This window comes from Fusarium oxysporum, chromosome 15 (genome assembly GCF_000149955.1).
Source record: "Fusarium oxysporum f. sp. lycopersici 4287 chromosome 15, whole genome shotgun sequence".
In the NCBI taxonomy this organism is placed as follows: Eukaryota; Fungi; Ascomycota; class Sordariomycetes; order Hypocreales; family Nectriaceae; genus Fusarium; species Fusarium oxysporum.
This window is the reverse complement of record NC_031000.1, coordinates 2,105,914-2,123,304: the sequence shown is the minus strand read 5'-3', so window position 1 is coordinate 2,123,304 and position 17,391 is coordinate 2,105,914. Positions and strand designations below refer to the sequence as shown.

At 49.0% G+C, this 17,391-nt stretch overlaps 2 protein-coding genes across 2 annotated transcripts; both read right to left on the bottom strand.

Moving 5' to 3' along the window:
• Positions 1–543: 543 nt before the first annotated feature.
• FOXG_22060 (uncharacterized protein) lies at positions 544–2,667 on the bottom strand (the record flags this gene model as incomplete). Its single annotated transcript, XM_018402442.1, has 1 exon — positions 544–2,667. One exon carries the CDS (start codon positions 2,665–2,667, stop codon positions 868–870), a length of 1,800 nt encoding a protein of 599 aa, XP_018255869.1. The 3' UTR covers positions 544–867.
• Positions 2,668–12,002: 9,335 nt separating this feature from the next.
• On the bottom strand, positions 12,003–14,905 carry FOXG_22059 (uncharacterized protein; the record flags this gene model as incomplete). Its single annotated transcript, XM_018402441.1, has 3 exons — positions 12,003–14,305; positions 14,424–14,693; positions 14,731–14,905. The coding sequence occupies 3 exons, from the start codon at positions 14,903–14,905 to the stop codon at positions 12,003–12,005; spliced, it is 2,748 nt and encodes a 915-aa protein (XP_018255868.1).
• Between the last annotated feature and the right edge of the window lie 2,486 nt (positions 14,906–17,391).

The window sequence follows — 17,391 nt, the reverse complement described above, 5'->3', positions numbered from 1 at the left end:
ACCGAGGGATAAATTAACCTGTTCTTGTTAAGCCGCCCTACGGACTGTGGCTATCTAGGTGAGGTAGGACTCTTGGTCTCTAAAAAAGAAACCGGACCAAAGTGTAATAGGGGTTACAAAGTGATCGCTGGAAGAAGACGTCCGTGAAGATGATAAGCCTTCTGCTAAAGGCGTATGGTTCACGAATTGTGTAACTAGTGGACCTGAAATCAGTTCATCAGAGAACCAGATAAACTGAATGCCTTGTTCTGAGCTAAGTTATGGGGTGAAGATAAGCTTTCAGCCACAGGTCTCAGCTGCAAATAACACATCTAGCTCACATTTGCCTTGTTCTAAGCATCGTTTCCCGTCAAGGTGTAAAGCAGAAACACAAATTGGTCTCTTTATCTTCCATTCAGTTTTATCCGCATCCACGCGTCGTGTCGCTTTTGCGTCTCTGGGACTTTACTAAAACAAGCTAGGTTGGGGAGCATCAGAGGATCCCAATCGCGCGTAACCCATCCTGGTATCTGACATATTCTACAAATCATGGCATTGTCTGGGTGAGGTCTGAGCCAATGAGTTCGGTGACAGTACAGCCTTCGTTATCTACCAGAACATTCTGCGAGCCGATATCGGGGTGGTATAAAATGAAACCAGGGGGGGGGGGGGATCAAGAGTTGGTAAGCAGCCCATAACCTCTTCCACCACCTTCTGTGTCCGCCTTGTCCTACATACTTTTGTTGGAGCTTGCAATTGAGTTTTTCTGGAGAAAAGCAGGGGTAGAGTCAAAATAACCTGAAGCGGCAAGCTGAACCCCGCCACCTTCCTCTTCATGCCAGACGTACAAAGGGTCGATCATTGTCTTCTAGGATCTCGCTTGCTTGATCAACGTGCATATCTGTTGTAATTAATCTGAGGTATGGACTTCGGTGGGACCGTTCGGGAGGTGATGTGTACGATACTATCTAGTCCATTATAAAACGTGGAAAGGTGTTTCGCAGGAATCATCATTCTCCACATGGCGATGCGAACTTCTGCTAGCAAGCATGCCATTTTGACATAAGGGAAGGCAACTTCTAGCGCCGTGCCATAGAGTTGGTTAGAATGAGTGATTTTGTAGAACTCGAAGTACCACTCCCTGGCAGACAGGCCCGTACTTGCGGTTGTTCGGACGACCTTCTTTTCCAAATCCAGCGACAACCTCGCCACAGCATCTTTGCTATTTTCGCATGGTTTGCGGATCAGTGCCGCGAAGCTTGGATCGAGTGCATATAGAATCATTAATATGCGTAACGTCGGACTGTCAGCTTTGCACGTGGTACAGAGCCGTTTAGCGAGCTCGTGAAATGCTGCCATGCGTCCACGACTCCAAGATTTATCGTCGGGATCGGCATTCCAAATATCAAGCATTGCCTCTCGAAGTGCTTCCTGGTCAGAGTCCGATAAATTCAGACGATCAACAGTCTGGAGCTCACACTCAATGATTTTACTGAGTGTCTCGGGGAAAAGTTGACTAAACAACCCATCTTCGTCAAATAAGCCAGGCCCACAAAGGAAACCATAGGGACTCGTAGGGAGGCCGAAAAAGGCGTTTAGTAAACGGGATAGGTCTGATTTGCACATCCATGCTGTCGGTTTACCCTGTTGAGACACCTCAATGGAATAGAATGAATGTCTTCCAGAAGATGAAGGTCGCAATTCGTTATAGTTCTCCGATTCTCGTTCGTCTTGATCCGTCGCAATCTTGTAAACGTATGGCACTTTAACATTCAGATCATGCAATATCCGACGCCTATCCGGCCCCAGTTCTTCGCTATCAGAACTGGTCAGTTTCCAAATCGTACGCGCCTCCTTCTTGGGTTGTTCGGGTGGTCCGGGTGGCCCGGGTGGTCCGGACTGTGGCAAGTTGGTCTGGGGGACGACATGTAACCCATGAGCCCCTCTGGCCACAATAGTAGGCTTGCGCAAATCATATAAAGCTCCCTTTCTTCCAGGGAGGAGCCCCAAGAATAGCATAACTTGTAATTTGATATGAATATCCTCGGAATGTAATGATTTCAACTGCTTGGCCGAATGTAACCGAAAGCAGATTTTGGCGTCGATTAAATCGCCTTGCCGACTCGGCATGGGACCTAACATTCCAGTTGATCCAGATATAGATGACGGGTGTTTTCCAAAGTCGACCATTTCAGACTCAATCGGCTGTCCTCGTGCAACTCCATAGACTTTGTCGCGGGTATAGCGGCCGTTAATACCTATTAGCAGCAACCAACCTCTATGGACGGGAAGGTAGCTCTCTCTCCTGTTATACTCAAGCGCTCCTGTCCTGGGGCCTGGGGCGCCATAAGCGCGCAGGAGGTTGGCCAGGTTGACCCAACCAGTAAGGGAGTGTTCTTTTTGAATAGCGTTTCGGTGAAACTTGAGCCGCAGATCTTCGATGCAAGGTGAATTCGTGAAATCAGGGATCCCAAGTGTCCAGGAAAAAGGCTTCCCGCGCCAAAGCGCAACACCAGGAGAGATATACAGATGATGCGGATCGTCGACATCACTAAGGGCAATGTTCCGTTCAGTATTTGAGGCTCGATAAAGAAGATAGACAGGGAGGACACCAGCCAGAGCGATAACTGCAAGCGCGACGGCAACCCACGTGCCAACGATACCCGCAAGTTCGGCGGCGTCAGCCATGGTATGATCCGCGTCGAAAGATGCTCTTCACTGACAATGTGGATGGTGGAGGGGACGGCGGGCTCGGAGCTGCTGGGTTTCAGTGAGGCATTTTCGAAAGCTCTGGCCTCCCGTCAGCCTAGGTGGCATAGAAGCGGGGTTAATGAGGCTGTTGGTTGGCTGTATACCTCAGTCTGTGAACAAGATATGCTGTGCGGCGATATTAGATAGCCTAGCCCCTGACCTTGATATGAAAAATCCTGCCTCGAGTGCCTCGAAAACGGCCTCTGCGATGTGAAATTCTCGGTATGAGCTCACGAAGAGCGATAAAAGATACGCAGAGCCGTCGCATGAGGAAGAGCGTGCATTCGCGTTTTTTAATAAGGTGCATGATTAGCGAGCGGGCCACCTGGTTATCCCTTTGACTGTCGTAAGCCTCCACTTCCGTACCTAGCAGCGGGGCTAGCCAATAAAAATGCGTTAAATCAAAGGTACATTTATCCCCACCTAACTTTGGTTGTGCCAAAGGTCCCAGCAATTGCCAAGTCTACATAAAGCTACATTACATTCTTGACACCTATGTCGTGACTGAGGCGCCCTTCGACTGTTACCGCTAATCGCAGATAATGCTGCCCTTGATCTTCGAGACCGACGCTGACCTAGCCGGAGGCCTTGACAGGCAAGGCATTCAGATTTTCCTTTGCGAACGCGAGTGTGCTGTAATGTAGGCGTAAATTCGTTTCCAGTCCGAAATCTCTTTCTTGATTGCGTCTTCGGTGCATACGCTTCCATAAGATCATTCACAAGCCGTTGCCGCCAACTGCCTTGCGAAATCTCTGCCTTCCATTGCGGCTGCCCTCGCTGCTGCAAAATGAAGCTATTTACAAGGGCAATTTCCAGGAGAAAGTCCCAAGCCAGGGCTTTCCAGCCGCCTCGGCGCACACGACGGTCAAGGCCCCAATAAGCTCTCATTTGGTCACCTCGATCCACGGCATTCATCTCGTTGTTATAGATAGCAGCAATAGATGGGATAGAAACCTGTTTAACAGGGTCGTCACCAAAAAAACGCTGTATTGGTCGTGCTTGTATTTGGTCTGTTGTCGGTTTCTTCCTGATGCAGTCAAGCCTTTCATTGCCCTTAAACACAGTCGTCAGAAATAACACAAGCGCATTGTCTTTCCAAGCGATCTGGTTGACCTTGTTATCGGCTGTTGGAATAGCTTTAACAACATTAAACTCGAGACTGCCAGCAGCTGTATTATCTATAGCCTTTAGCTTGACAAGGGGCTTGTAGATGCCACAGTTCTTGCGGGCTGTACCCGTCGCTCCATGGCCACGCTGCCGAAGTCTCCGGAATAGATCGCAGGAAGAGAACAAATTATCGAGAAATACATGGTACGTGGATTTCGGCAGTAAATTAACTAAGGCAACAACCACAGCTTGAGTCGGGTTCAGATGGATCGTGTTTCTCTCTCGAAGCTGCCGGCGCTGTCGCATCATCCGCAGCTGTGAGGGCAGGCGCCGGTAGGTCGGCCTAACCCCAACAGGCCCGAACTTCCGGCCCGGCCTATGCCAAATCCACCGAAGAAAATAGCCTCGCTGAGCCACAGTCCAGACTTTGAAGCCTGTGGGGATTGGCTTGGAAGGGATAGTTGTTGTCTCCAGAGATCCTCCTAGAAAACGGATCATACACTCATCTACAGCAATAGATGTGCCCGGTATATAGAAGACGGTAGATATATGTTGTATATGGTCAGACCATGTATGAACCCGACTGAATGTACGGCCATAGAAGCCCATATCATCTATACTGAGAGTCAGAGGATCATAGATATGAAGATGTCGAGATAGTAATTGGAAGCGATTATACGACATCCATTTGACTACTGGATGAACTGGGCGAATGTCCTTAGGTTTTGAAACCTTCCAATAATCCTCGATGTTTGGCTCCTTATGAATTCTCATATACATCAAGGTCGCAAGCCATACGTAGATTTCCGCAGTAGAGGTCGGCTTCCAAGCTAGCAGCCGCAATTGCGGATGTAGTCTTTGGGTGCCATCTTCATGCTGCTCAAGCCGGTGACTGACCCAGCTGTTGGTGTAGCAGACCCAGCTTTCTACTAAGGAAATAGGCACGAATTGCTGGAAAAGCAACAGCGGCTCTGAGGGCAGGACCGTTATCTCAAAGGGCCGGGTTGGAACGACCATGGCCTCGAAGTTGTAGCCACGATCAAGAATAGGGTCATGTATTGGCCGGCAGGTGTTATCAGCGGGCTGCTCGCGGCGGCTATCATCGACACGGATGAAGCTATTATCATCATATGCGTTGACTGCTTGGCTGATGAGGTGTTGGGAATCCATGAGAACTCATAAAATGAGATATATGATGAAATGGGCGGGGTTGATTTTGGTGATTCTCAAAGTCACTCCATGTACCTCAGATCCGGCGGGGGTTATGTGGGGCCAGGTACGAAGGTGGAGGCTTACGACAGTCAAAACGACATGCAAATCTGGCTGTATCTATATGCTGTTATTTTCTCCTTTTGATCCCTATACTGATGTATATGCTGGTGGATAAATCTTGGTCTGCAAATGGATTCCTGGTTTGTTTTGGTCTTTGTTAATGTTCCGTTGTACCCGGGGTTGGTTTGTATATATGTAAATATGAACTTGCTTTTGCGGTTGCTGTGGTTTAAACCTTAATTTCTCCGTGCTATGGCTTACCCATGTTTTGCGGCAACTATAACCTGAACTATCATTCGTGTATGGTGGTAAATTGATTTGTATCTTGTTTAAACTTGTATTATATATCTATTTTAAATATACCCTTATGGTCTAATCCTATCTTTTATTTACTTTTATATATACTCTCCCTTGCTATGGAACTACCTGCCTTATATATCTATTTTGCCTTACTATATATTATTTAAATAAATATCCTTTAGCTAAATATTTACTATGTAAACCTTTTTCTTCCTTCTGCTCTTTTTCCTTTTTTTTATTACCTTCTATCTATACTATATAATAACCTACCTTTATTAACTGCACTCTTATATCTATTGGGTGTTCTTATCCTCCCCCCTTACTTAACGTATTATACTAATTACTATTAATGAAATGTCTCTCCTGGCCCCTCCTCTATCCATTGCTTTTACTGCTGTATTCTGCGACGGCACTCTCTCTATCTATCTGGCCCTGCACCTGCCCTCCTATCTGCGGTTATGGCACTTAATCTTGGCCTTCCCCCCTGTTACTGGGCCCCTGTCTGTGGCATTCTATCTCACGTCGGGATAATGGTTGGAATGCGGGTTATATCTGACTCGTTGGACTGGCTGGTTGGTTCTTGCCTATATTATACTTTTCCACATTCCTTGCTAAATATACTATATAATACACTCATAATATGATCTAAATCTGACTGGATTTAAATATATTGGATCCCTCTGAACTGGAAACTTAACTATGTTGGTTGATCTGCTTTTAATGTATTATGGCTTGGATTGGTAACCTTACTGCAAATCGGTATTCCCATACTATCCCCTACCCCAAATGGCTGCTTGTCTCTCCTCAATCTAATGTACCGAAATGCACGGTCCATGCAGCCTGGCCAATCACATAACACAATCTCAATCTCGACAACCACATCAAAAAAAAATCACCAAACTTCAAACTTATCGCAACACTGTAATTTGGATTTATAATAATTCATACTTTGGAAAAATACATACCTAAATATTGCCTTTTAATACATACTACTTTGGGCTATTTTACTTACCGGGTTCCTTTACATGTTGCCCCATGGTTCAATAGCGCCATTTCAATTTGTATGTATTTTTCAATCATGTAGCCCCCAACATGAATGCTGAATGGTTGATAGGTTTTGTAACCTCATTGAGGAAATCGCTGTGCCTTTTATCTTGAAGGAAGATGCATCCAGTCCCGGCGCAAAAAAGAGATTGCTGAGTCGGCTTGAAGAAGAAGGAACTCGTCGTGGCATGAAATACTGTGGGGAAATGTACTGAAGTATGTTTTCGGCTTGTACTATTTAGCATACCTACATAAATATTGATGCATCTTACGTGAAAAAATACATATTGGAGTGGTGATGATAATGCTAGAGTCGCGACGTAGTTTTTTTTCCAAGTCTCATCATAAAGGTCCATGCTGCCTCATTTTTCAACACCAGCTAACTACCCTATACCATACACCCATTCCAAGTCGCTGCGTATTTTATACTGCAACTGCCGTAAAGCATCCTTTTGACTGAGGCTATCTAGTATTTAGTATTATGTAGAGTTCTTTTCTTTAATTAGCGCGCATTATAGAATTTCTGAGTCGAGCATGATATCGGTCTTGAAAAATCGGTCCAGGTATAGTGCAGGCCAAAATTGCACAATTTTCTGTCAAGCCTCGGCCACTTATTCCACCTGAACAATAAACCTTGTCCGGATTTTGGGACCTAACAACTTGCTTTTTTTCTATCCGTCGGCAGCTGCGATCATAACTTTATGCACGTGTGCGCTACAAAGGTAGCCTTAAAATTACGCAAGAAAATACATCGTACTGCACCTATAGTTCTCACCCCATCATGTACGCTCTGCATACATTCATGCCGCTCACCCCCGTCTAGTTCGACAGTGCAGCTCAAACTAGTGTTACCTTCGCCATAAGGATGGAAGGTACCTACTGCGCTATCTATCATGGAGAAGCCCTCTGTCCGCTTTGACTGATATTCACTGATTGCTACATTACTCTAGCCTGACTATCATCTGGTCCCTGACTGCCTTTCTCAAACGTTTCTGTGGTCTCCACGACTGGTCCGTCTCCTCTGTCTGCGCGCTCGAACCCGTATCGTCCGAATGGATCGAATCCGTACCGACGACAACCTTACCAACTCGTACACAGCCACGTCGCCGGAAATGTCTCCGGAGTCTTTCCCGCTCCTCCGCTGTTCGTGGACGTTTCCTAGCTAGCAGCTGTAGATAATGGAATCCTCGTGACTGTGCTGCTGGACCTCTTGAAGCTTCTTGCTCAGCTTGCCATGTCGCGGAACGCGAAAATGATACGCGAGACTGTCCAATTTCGGGTGTGATGCTCCCCCCTGGAGAGCTAGGATGAACGTTGCCAACCTCCAGTAGCTCGCTGAAAACTTGGCTGAGCTCGTCTAGGGTTTTATCTCGAATACGCGTGACCATCCGTAATTGGGGCGGATGGCCGTTCTCTACTACGGGAAAGATACAACCTCTATTATATGCCCCAACAGCACGGCCAAGTCGAAGCGTATCAATTCTAATACAGTCGCGCGTGCTGCTGATCAAGTCTCCAGTGGACCAGTGGTAGCACGGTTTTGTATTGTCTGCACTACTTGCCCAGCCTTTATCCCCGAACCGACGCCTGCATGCTTCCGATAGTAGTTGCGATAGATCGTCTTGAGTGGAGACCTGACGGTCTGCGTCGTTGACCTTTCGCGTCGGTACAGCAGGCTCGACGTGCCCTGTAGACTTGGAAGATGGAGTGATGTGGACAACCGAGGCCCAAGTAAGCCGGCGTTTGAGATTGGTAACCCTACTTTCTTTTGTTGTCGTTAGAAGCTCTGTGTCTGACGGCCAGGGCAGAATCCAATGTGTCAATAGCACAATTCGCCTAAGCTGTGCGTACCACTGTGTTGCGGCCGCCGCCCCAAGCACCATCTCCACGAGCTCGATGCTTCGACGAGTCGCGATGCGATACGGCAGCGAAGCCCACCCTCTCCGACGCTTCATAGCCGTGCCGGTAGAGCTCGGCGAGAATAGGTCATCGAAGAGATCCTTCATGCTTGTCGACCGTATTTTGTTGCCAGCGACAAGGTGCGGTCTCGTGTGGCTCACATCACGTTGGCGGTCGTGGAACAGGTTCGATAGCCCATCGTAGCAGAAGCTTGGTGGGCTAGACTCTGGATATTTCATCGACGCTTCGTCCGTCACATCGGAGCCCGTCTTCCAGCTGACACTCTTCAAGGCCACACGCCAGACATCCCGCTGAAAGAGTTCGATGACTGTGGAGTGTAGGTATTCGAGCCACAGTCTCTTTGCCACCGCGTCGTCCTGCACTCGATATCGCCCTAACCAACTCTGGGCTTGCCACATACGAACGTGGACATCTCGAATATCCTTGAGGACTCTCCATTGACGCTTGTAATCCTGACGTAGGAGGTCGTTGCCTACGGCGAGTCGATCGCCAACATCGGAAGCAAACCGCCAGGTACTCCAGTCAAACTTCCCTGGTAGCCACCAACCAAAGCCGTGCGATGTAGACGTCTTGTTCAGACCTAGCCCTTCTCGCTCTACCTTGGTGATCCGTGCCTCTCCACCCTCAACCCTAACACGCTGCGTCGACGTCCATTTATCTCCCCAGAGTACCGATTCTTTCGCGATGAGGGAGCAATCGTAGCTGAAACGAAGTCCACGAAGCGCTGCTGCCATGACAACAGTCTCGGGAAGTGAATATTTCAAGCCGGTCTGCGATTTTACATACTCGAAGAGAAAACAATATCGATTGACGCTAGCACGGAGAAAACGGGCCATCGTTTGAGAAGAAACGGAGAAGAATGGATGGTCCCTCTCTTCATCTTCATCATCGCCTGACCTATCTTGCGAGGGGCTAGATGAGAACAGACCAGTGATGCGCCGTAGAAGGGCCAATGATACCCTATCCTCTGCACGTATACCATATGTGAAAAGATGATGTGTTGATCCCTCATGTTGTATCTCATCACCATCATCATCCTCATTCTGGTCGACAGCGGGAACGTTGCGATGAATACGGAGCTTGCTCAGACGGTAGGCACATTGTACTCGGGACTGGTGCGCATGTGCCCCTCGTGTGGAGTTACGTTGGTCTCTGAGGTACGATGGATCTAGCGCCATGCTCTCGGTATGGCGGTTCTGGAATGGGTACTGCTTAGCTGCGTCGAAGGGAACTTTGATGAGGTTGTAGAACTGGCTATACACGAGACCATTTCGAAGCTCCCAGCTTGATGAACTAGGAGTGATGGTCATATCTCTCGCATCACGAAGAGTAACAAACGGATAGGTCGTCCTGCGGATTGGCGGAGCCTGACGTTTGCCCGATTCGTCCTTGCAAGCGTCTTCCTCACGATGATACAGCCGATTTTGGATCCGGCTCCACTGTAGCCGGCGACGCCAGAGCCTATCCATGCAGCAACGGCGCCAGATAAGCACGCGCCCATGTGGTCCTGTATCGGCCGGGGTCATCTGGCGGCCGATGTCAATGTAAGTGACTTCCGGATCAATGTACGCCTCGTCAACCGCAGAATTCCAGTGGTGCTGCCACTCCGCGAGTGCCGACTCGAACGTGGGCCGCATCCATGTCAGTTTGGTGTTCTTAGCAGCCATGTAGAGTCGCAACCCTGCATATTCAGGCCAGAGAGCAGCCCTGGAATGTATCTCCTCCCATAAAGCTGCGAGGTAGCGGGACTGAAGCGTGACGTAGAAGTGCTTGCGTCGTGACCCTGGCTGTGCGGCCGGACCGTCTCGTCTTTTCGCTCCGGTAAACCCATCCAGTTCTTCTTCCATATCGGCCTCCTCTTCCTCCGCCACCGCCAGAGCTACTAACGCTTCCCGGGGCGCACTGCAGTCCGAAGACGCGATGGCATGTGTCTTTGGGATATACTGGAGTATGTTATTGTCATCGACAACAGCTTGTATGGCGGGCAGCATCACCTCCTCGTACCAGTGCACGAAGTTCTTTTTGGGAATACAGGTCTGGCTATAAGGATCGGAGAGCTTGCCGGAGAAAAGGGCAGGGAAGAAGGCCCAGATGAACGTATCCGCAAGGCCAATGACACATCCAAGGCAGTAGTTGGGGACAATGTGGAGGCGAATTTTTTGGGATCTCCGCGCGGTAAGCTTGAGTACGTTATCAATATTACGTGAGGCATGATGTTATTTTCGAGACCTGAGCGCGCGCTTTAGACGTATGGGAGGTTTCCATGACCCGCTTGAATCGGCAGAGTCGCTATCACTTGTATTGCTCTTTACGCTCTCGCTCTCCCTCTCGACAGATTTAGATTCTATCGTGTCCTCGTCTGCTGTTTGGTCAAAGTTAAGGGCAGACTTCTCATGGCTGAATCCATGCCGTGTCATCCGGTTGTTAGAGCCAGTGGAAGACTGACTTAAGCAGGGGATCGTGCAACCTAACGGCATAGAGCTGTTCCCAGCTTGTTTGTCCATGGACTCGGTCTGTACGATCCTGATGAGTTCGCTAAATAACTGATCTAACTCCTCAAGTGTGCTATTACGTATACGTTTCACTAGCCTCAATATCGGTGGTCGGCCCCGTTCAGCAAGGGGGTAGATCTTCCCATTGCTACAGGGCTCAACAGCTCGACCAATGTTGAAAGCATCAACAAAAAGTGTAGTAGCGGTACATTGAAGAAGATCATCAGGGGTCCAGTGAAAACGTCTGTCCAACGGGTCGGACTCGGGTGTCCATCCAGACGTTCCGAAGCGCCTGGCTGATGTTGTGATCATGGTTTCACAGAGCTTGTCTCTTATTGTGATCTGGCGTTCCCTGTCCTCCATAGGACAAATAGGTACGGTAGAACGACAGCTGTACAGACGTAATAGATCGGGAGTGGCGTAAACAATAGAGACCCAGATCAGTCTCCGTTTAAGGCCTTTCTTGCGGCTCTCCTTTGTGGTAGAAATGATATTTGTAGTGGATGGCCAAGGCAGTATCCAATGTGTCAGTAAAAGGAGCCGACCAAGCTTCATAAACCAACGAGACGCTTCTGCGCACCCTAGGACTTCACTTATGAGCTCAAAACTGCGCCGCACAGCAATACGATAAGGAGTGATTTTATGGTATTTTCGTGGTTCAAGTCGTCCTTCATGGAGTTCAAATCCCAAGAGGTCACATACAAGGTCCCAGATATCCAGTGAACGAACCTTGTTACCCGTCAGAAGATATGGTCGAGTGTGACTGATACTCCGGCGTCGATCGTGAAACAAGTCTTGTAGAACATCGTAGCAAAAATCTGGGGGGTCAGATTTAGAGAATTCAGTGGCCGCCTTCTCGTTGAGGTCAGAACCTGTCGTCCAGTCGAGGCTCTTGACGGCTTCGGACCAGACGTCGCATTGGAAGAGCTCGATCACAGTACTGTACAGGTACTCAAGCCAGATGCCCCGATTGACTGGCCGTTCTCGAACTGAGTAATGCTGAGCCCACTTATAGGCCTGCCACATGCGTGCATGGACATCACGAACGTCCTGAATAACCCTCCATTGACGACCATAATCGCGTTGTATGATATGGTGGTTCGCAATAATTCGATCGCCAACATCATTTTTGAAGCGTCATTTATCCCAATCAAATTTACCTGGGAGCCACCAGCCTAGCCCATAGTCCCTTGAAGATTTGTACAAACCTAGACCTTCTAGCTCTACTTCGTCACCCTGCTGCTGATCGTTTTGTGGTGTAGTACTGCGGCCCTGTCTCCATCGATCTCTCCACAACAATGGTTCCTTTGCGATGATACCAGACATGCTGAAACGGAGGCTACGGAGCGCCATTGCCATAACAGCAGTCTCTGGTAATGAGTAACTGGGTCCAGTCTGAGACTTGATGTGCTCGAAGAGGAAACAATACCTATTGATATGGCTATGTAGGAAGCGTGCCATGGTTCTTGACTGTATGGCGAAAAAAGGTGGCTCCAGGTCGGGCGTAACCTCTTCATGGACAGCCGAGACGGCTGTCTGCGAGGGGGCCAAGTGAGGGAGTATACGTTGTAGAAGCGCCCAAGAGAGGCGATCCTCAGCTCGAACGCCATATGCGAACGGAACTGGGATCTCGTCTTCACCATTTGGAATCAAGGCAGCTCGAACCCGAAGTTTGCTTAATCGATAAGCGAGCTTGAGAGAAGCTTGATTTGCATGACTTCCACGGGTAGACTTTTCACAATCAGCGAGGTAGGATGGATCCAGAGCCATCTTTTCGAGCTGGGGGTTCTGAAACGGGTACTGTTTGGCGGCATCAAAAGGAATCTTGACAAGGTTATAAAACTGGCTATAGAGGAGACCTTCACGAGCCTCACGGCTATTGTGGGTGGGTGTGATTGTCATGTCGGCCGCGTCGCGCGTGGTGACGAACGGGTACTCAGCTTGACGAAGGGTTGAGACACCACATTGACGTGGCTCAAAAGACTGTGAGTGGTTATGTCCGTCAGGCTTCGCCGTGTTGTACTGACGACTCCATGCTTGTCGCTGCCGCCATAGTCGTCTCAGACAGCAGCGGCGCCAAATAAGGACATTAGACTCAGCAGCAGACCCAATCTGAGGGGTATATTGACGACCAATGTCGATAAATGTACAGTCTGGATCGAGGAATTTCTTGTCAACAGCGGCATTCCATTGATTGTCAAAATCACTGAGGGTCTGAGCGATATCCAAGTGCATGTATGCAAGCTTCAGGTTCTTCGCCCCCATGTATAGTCTTACGCCAGCGAATTGTGGAAATTCTATTATTCGCGATTGAATTTCCTGCCATATCGCCCCAAGGTGTCTGTGTTGAAGTGAGTATGAGAGTGCGTTGCTCCTTGTGCCTTGACCAAGCACATCCATACTCGCATTTGCACCCGTAAGACACTCAGTGGAGATACCCTCCTGTCGAGCGCGTGACGTAGATTGAGCGACTCGGCGGCTTGGGGGAATGTACTGGAGTATGCTTGGATCTTGAACTGCTGCTACAACCGCTGGCAATAGGACCTTATCATACCACAATGTGTATTGCTCCTTGGGAATTGAAGTCCGCTTGTAGGAGTTATCATGTATGTGGCGATGGCACAAAGCAGGGAAGAACACCCAGATGAATGTATCTATCAAACCCTGAACCCGTCCAAAGCAGTAGTTTGGGATATGATGTAACGGACGTCGTTGCTGGCAACTCCCTCGCGGCTGAGGATGGTTGCGATGAAAGTCTTCGGTAGGGATGTCGATGCTGATGTGAACGTCATCCGTGAGGTTGAAGATAACATGTGGTTGCGGGTACCACTGAATACCCAACCTGGCGACAGCCAAGGACGAGGGGAAACTACATATGCTGTCGACGTCGTACGTTTTTCGGATGAAGTTATCTGTAAAAGGCTGTGCAAGGCGATGTTTAGCTTCCAAGCAAAGACTTGGTGGTACGCCACCGCATAGGGATCCTTCAAGAGCGATTTGGCAAGCTGCCCTGTAATCACGTTGACGCGAGCTTGTGTGCTCTTGTGAATTAGAATTATGAGGCAGGTTATTACTGCAAGGATCGTCCGCCGAAGAAGCATGATCGAGAATATCAGAAGTGGGTTCAGTGACATGCGGTAGGGGGTCATGGCTGTGATCATCATTCATCAATCCATCGAGCCGAGCGATAACATCTTCTAGTGAGTCACAAGAATGGTGGCAAGCAGTCTCGATTAACTTCCCGTGATCTGCATCATGTTCTTCTCTTGAACAGCTTGGATGCATCATCCACTCCTGAGCAAGATGTTTCTCGAGCCTCGGGATTGGGTTCTCTGAAGGCGGCGGATTTTGAGGGCGGTGATTGATAAATTCGGGGATGCCATAGTATCTATCCTCAACATCATGGCCATCGGCGACGTCATCAATATGGTGAAGAGAAGCTATAATCAGGGTCAGTTATGCGGGTTGTGGCCAGGACTCGAGATGATGCTTCAAGGGATTTGGGGCGAAACTATTCTTGACAGGCATCTCGCACGGGAGTGAGATGAAGAGACTTACCTGAATGAGGGATAGATTGCGTGCCCAGGGTGAAATGAGTCGTTTGTTCTTCTAGAACTTGGCGAGACTGGGGCGTTGTATTACCCGTATGTGGATCATCATCCTCCACAGATGGTAGATCACACGGTCCTTCGGCTGAATCCACCTCTACGCCGCTTGGTTCGTGATCGATCAAAGTAGACTCGACCGGCAGTGGATCTTCATCTGGTATGGGAATGTGGAATTGCGACTCCAGGTAGAAGCCGGTACTCGGGTCCGTTGACGATGCAGCTGGTGACTGCTGAGACAACGCATGGTGGTAATGCACGAATTCTGTTTGGTGCAGTTCGGCTGGCGAGAGAGGGCTGCACGGCTTGCTGATGTTTTCGTTCGTAGTATCGTTGTGATCGTACGCGCTGCAGAGCACGCTCCCGAGCGACCCGCGCTTCTTCAGATTCTGCCTTCCTGGGTCGACCACGACGTCTAGGGGCTGGTTGAGACATTATCTTGCTTGATCTCTGATGGCAACGGAAATGGGTTCCATAACATTAAAATCTGCAAGACGCGTCTTCTGGCTGGGCTCGTAGTTTACATAATCGCGTTAAAAAAAAAGCAAAAATAATGAACAAGAGCGCGGCATCCTTCCAAGGTTCTGGCGCCCAATAAGGCCCGGCCTTACAAACAACCTCGAGACATTTCTTTTCAGAATTATCGCAAAGAGAGCTACGCACTGTAAGTCTTTGTACGATATTTTGCACTAGCATATGACTCCCTATTTCGTCAAGGCTTGAGGACTCAATGAAGCTACCAGGCCAATTGAATGGTAGCTCTCCCCCTCGTCGCCTTGGATTTTAGGGTAATGGGTTTCAACTGATCAGGAAAGGTCGCGAAATTGTGGCACCAGGTTTTGGCGCTAAACCAGATTGAATTAATCGTGAGCCAAGACTTTCAAAGTGGGTCGTCGCTATACCTATTTGAATTTATCGTGAGCCAAGAAATTCTTTGTCATCAACCAACTTGACTAGGGGGCCCATAGGGACACGCCTAGGCGCCTCTCCACTTCTGCACGCGTAGGCGTGCGGATTATGTCAGCCGCCAATTTGGCACAACTCCACAACTGCATTTCGAGTTTTGAGGCTGGCGGGTTTCAGAATCCCGAGATTCAGAACTGTAATGAATTCCTAATTATCAAGCTGAATACAATTCCTGCTGCTCTTTTCCATCATTCTCAGCTGCCTCCCAGATGTCGCGCATGCCTCTTCTGCTAGAAAATGGATTACTTTCCATCTCTGCCGCTACCTGAGCCTCCACCCGATCATCTTCTGCTTTACTCCAATCCAGGTACGCCATCATCTCTTCCTTACTCCAATCTCTAGATCCGGTGGGTGTCGTACAGAGTTTGCCCATCTGCTTCCAGTCAAGACACCACTGGTAGCTTGCTTTGTCATACCGCAAAGGTAGACCTAACGCCCTCCGATACTGCTGGTTAGTTTTGACGCTACCACGAGGCTGCGCCTTATACCAAGCATCTCGAGCAGCAATATATCTCCGATAGATGGCTTGTGGGTCATCATATCTTAGTGTCGGCGCCACTGATGCTGTTGAAGATGATGCTACTGGCGACTTCCCTCCCTGTGTCGATGGTTTTGCTGATGACACTGCCGATGATGCTGCTGTCTCTATACTAACGACAATGCAGCTAGTATCATCCCTGCCAGACCCAGCATGTCCGGATAATCCTGATGACGGGTCTTCCAGTGGTTCCCCTTCCTGCAAAGATGATACAGATGCAGATACTGCTGCTGCTGGTCGTGCTTCCCCGGATAATGCTGGCGAGAGTGCCACTGGCATTGCTTCTACCTGTGCTGACGATGATGACAAATACAAAATCCCCTCGTACCGTTGAGGGCATGCCTTTGACGTCATCTTGTGTCCTAATTTGTGGCATCTACTGCATGTAGGTCGTGCTTTTGGCTGCGCTGCTGCCTGAACTGCCTCGAATGCACTTGGTTCTCTCTGAGTGCTCGATTGCGATTTACTTGTGGTAGAATCGGCAGCTATTCGATAAGATCGGTGTCGAGGCTCCAATAGCACCTGATGAACACCATGGCGACTCAAATGCCAATGCGGGTGAAGATGCTCCAAGCGAAGGGTTTGGCCTTGCTCTTGTAGAGCCTTGAGAATATGGGCGCAAGGGAGGCCGTGGGATCGAGAGAATGTACCGGTACAACTAGGCAGGTCTTCTTTCATAAGCCGCTTCCGCTGTTCTTCAACTTTGCGTAAAGCCTCGTGAGATATCCAGCCACGTATGGCACTATATAGTGATCCAGAGAGCTCAATTGGTATTCGCATTTGCTGCCTGACTTGGTTGGAGCGCAGCTCAGATAATTGATTAAGAAGCGCATGTTTCATAGCTCTCCACGCCTCGAAGAGATCTAGCGTAGATTTCTTGAGGTGGCTCTTAAGGAGCCCATGGATACCCTCAACCCGTGAGGTGACCACATTACCAAAGTGAGGGTGCTGGTCGACCCAGGCCTTAACAAGCTTTTTCTTGTACGGATCGAGCCAGTTGGACTTGATGTAGCCAACCTCTTCGAGCTATTGAGGCAGATAGCGCTTTTCAAGCTCTTGTACGCGCTGGTCAAATGCCTGTTCATCTGACGACCTCATAATCGAATGCCAGTGATTGAAAAAGTCATTCCAGTCGCTCAGACCTTGCTGATAGGCCTCAGACCCTTGCTTATGGTGTACGAATGTTGGCTGGCAATAGCGGAGGACCGCCTTATTCGCATGCCACAGGCATAGCAAAGAGATCGAAGACGGAAAGCAGCTCTCTACAGCGTTCATACAGGCCTTATCACGGTCAGTCAGAATAACAGATGGAAACCTTGTGTTGCAGAGTTCATACAGCGACCTGAGCCGGTCCAAGGCCCATATGAAGTCCTGCTCAGCCTCGCCATTAAGGAATGCGAAGGCGATACAGAAGGAT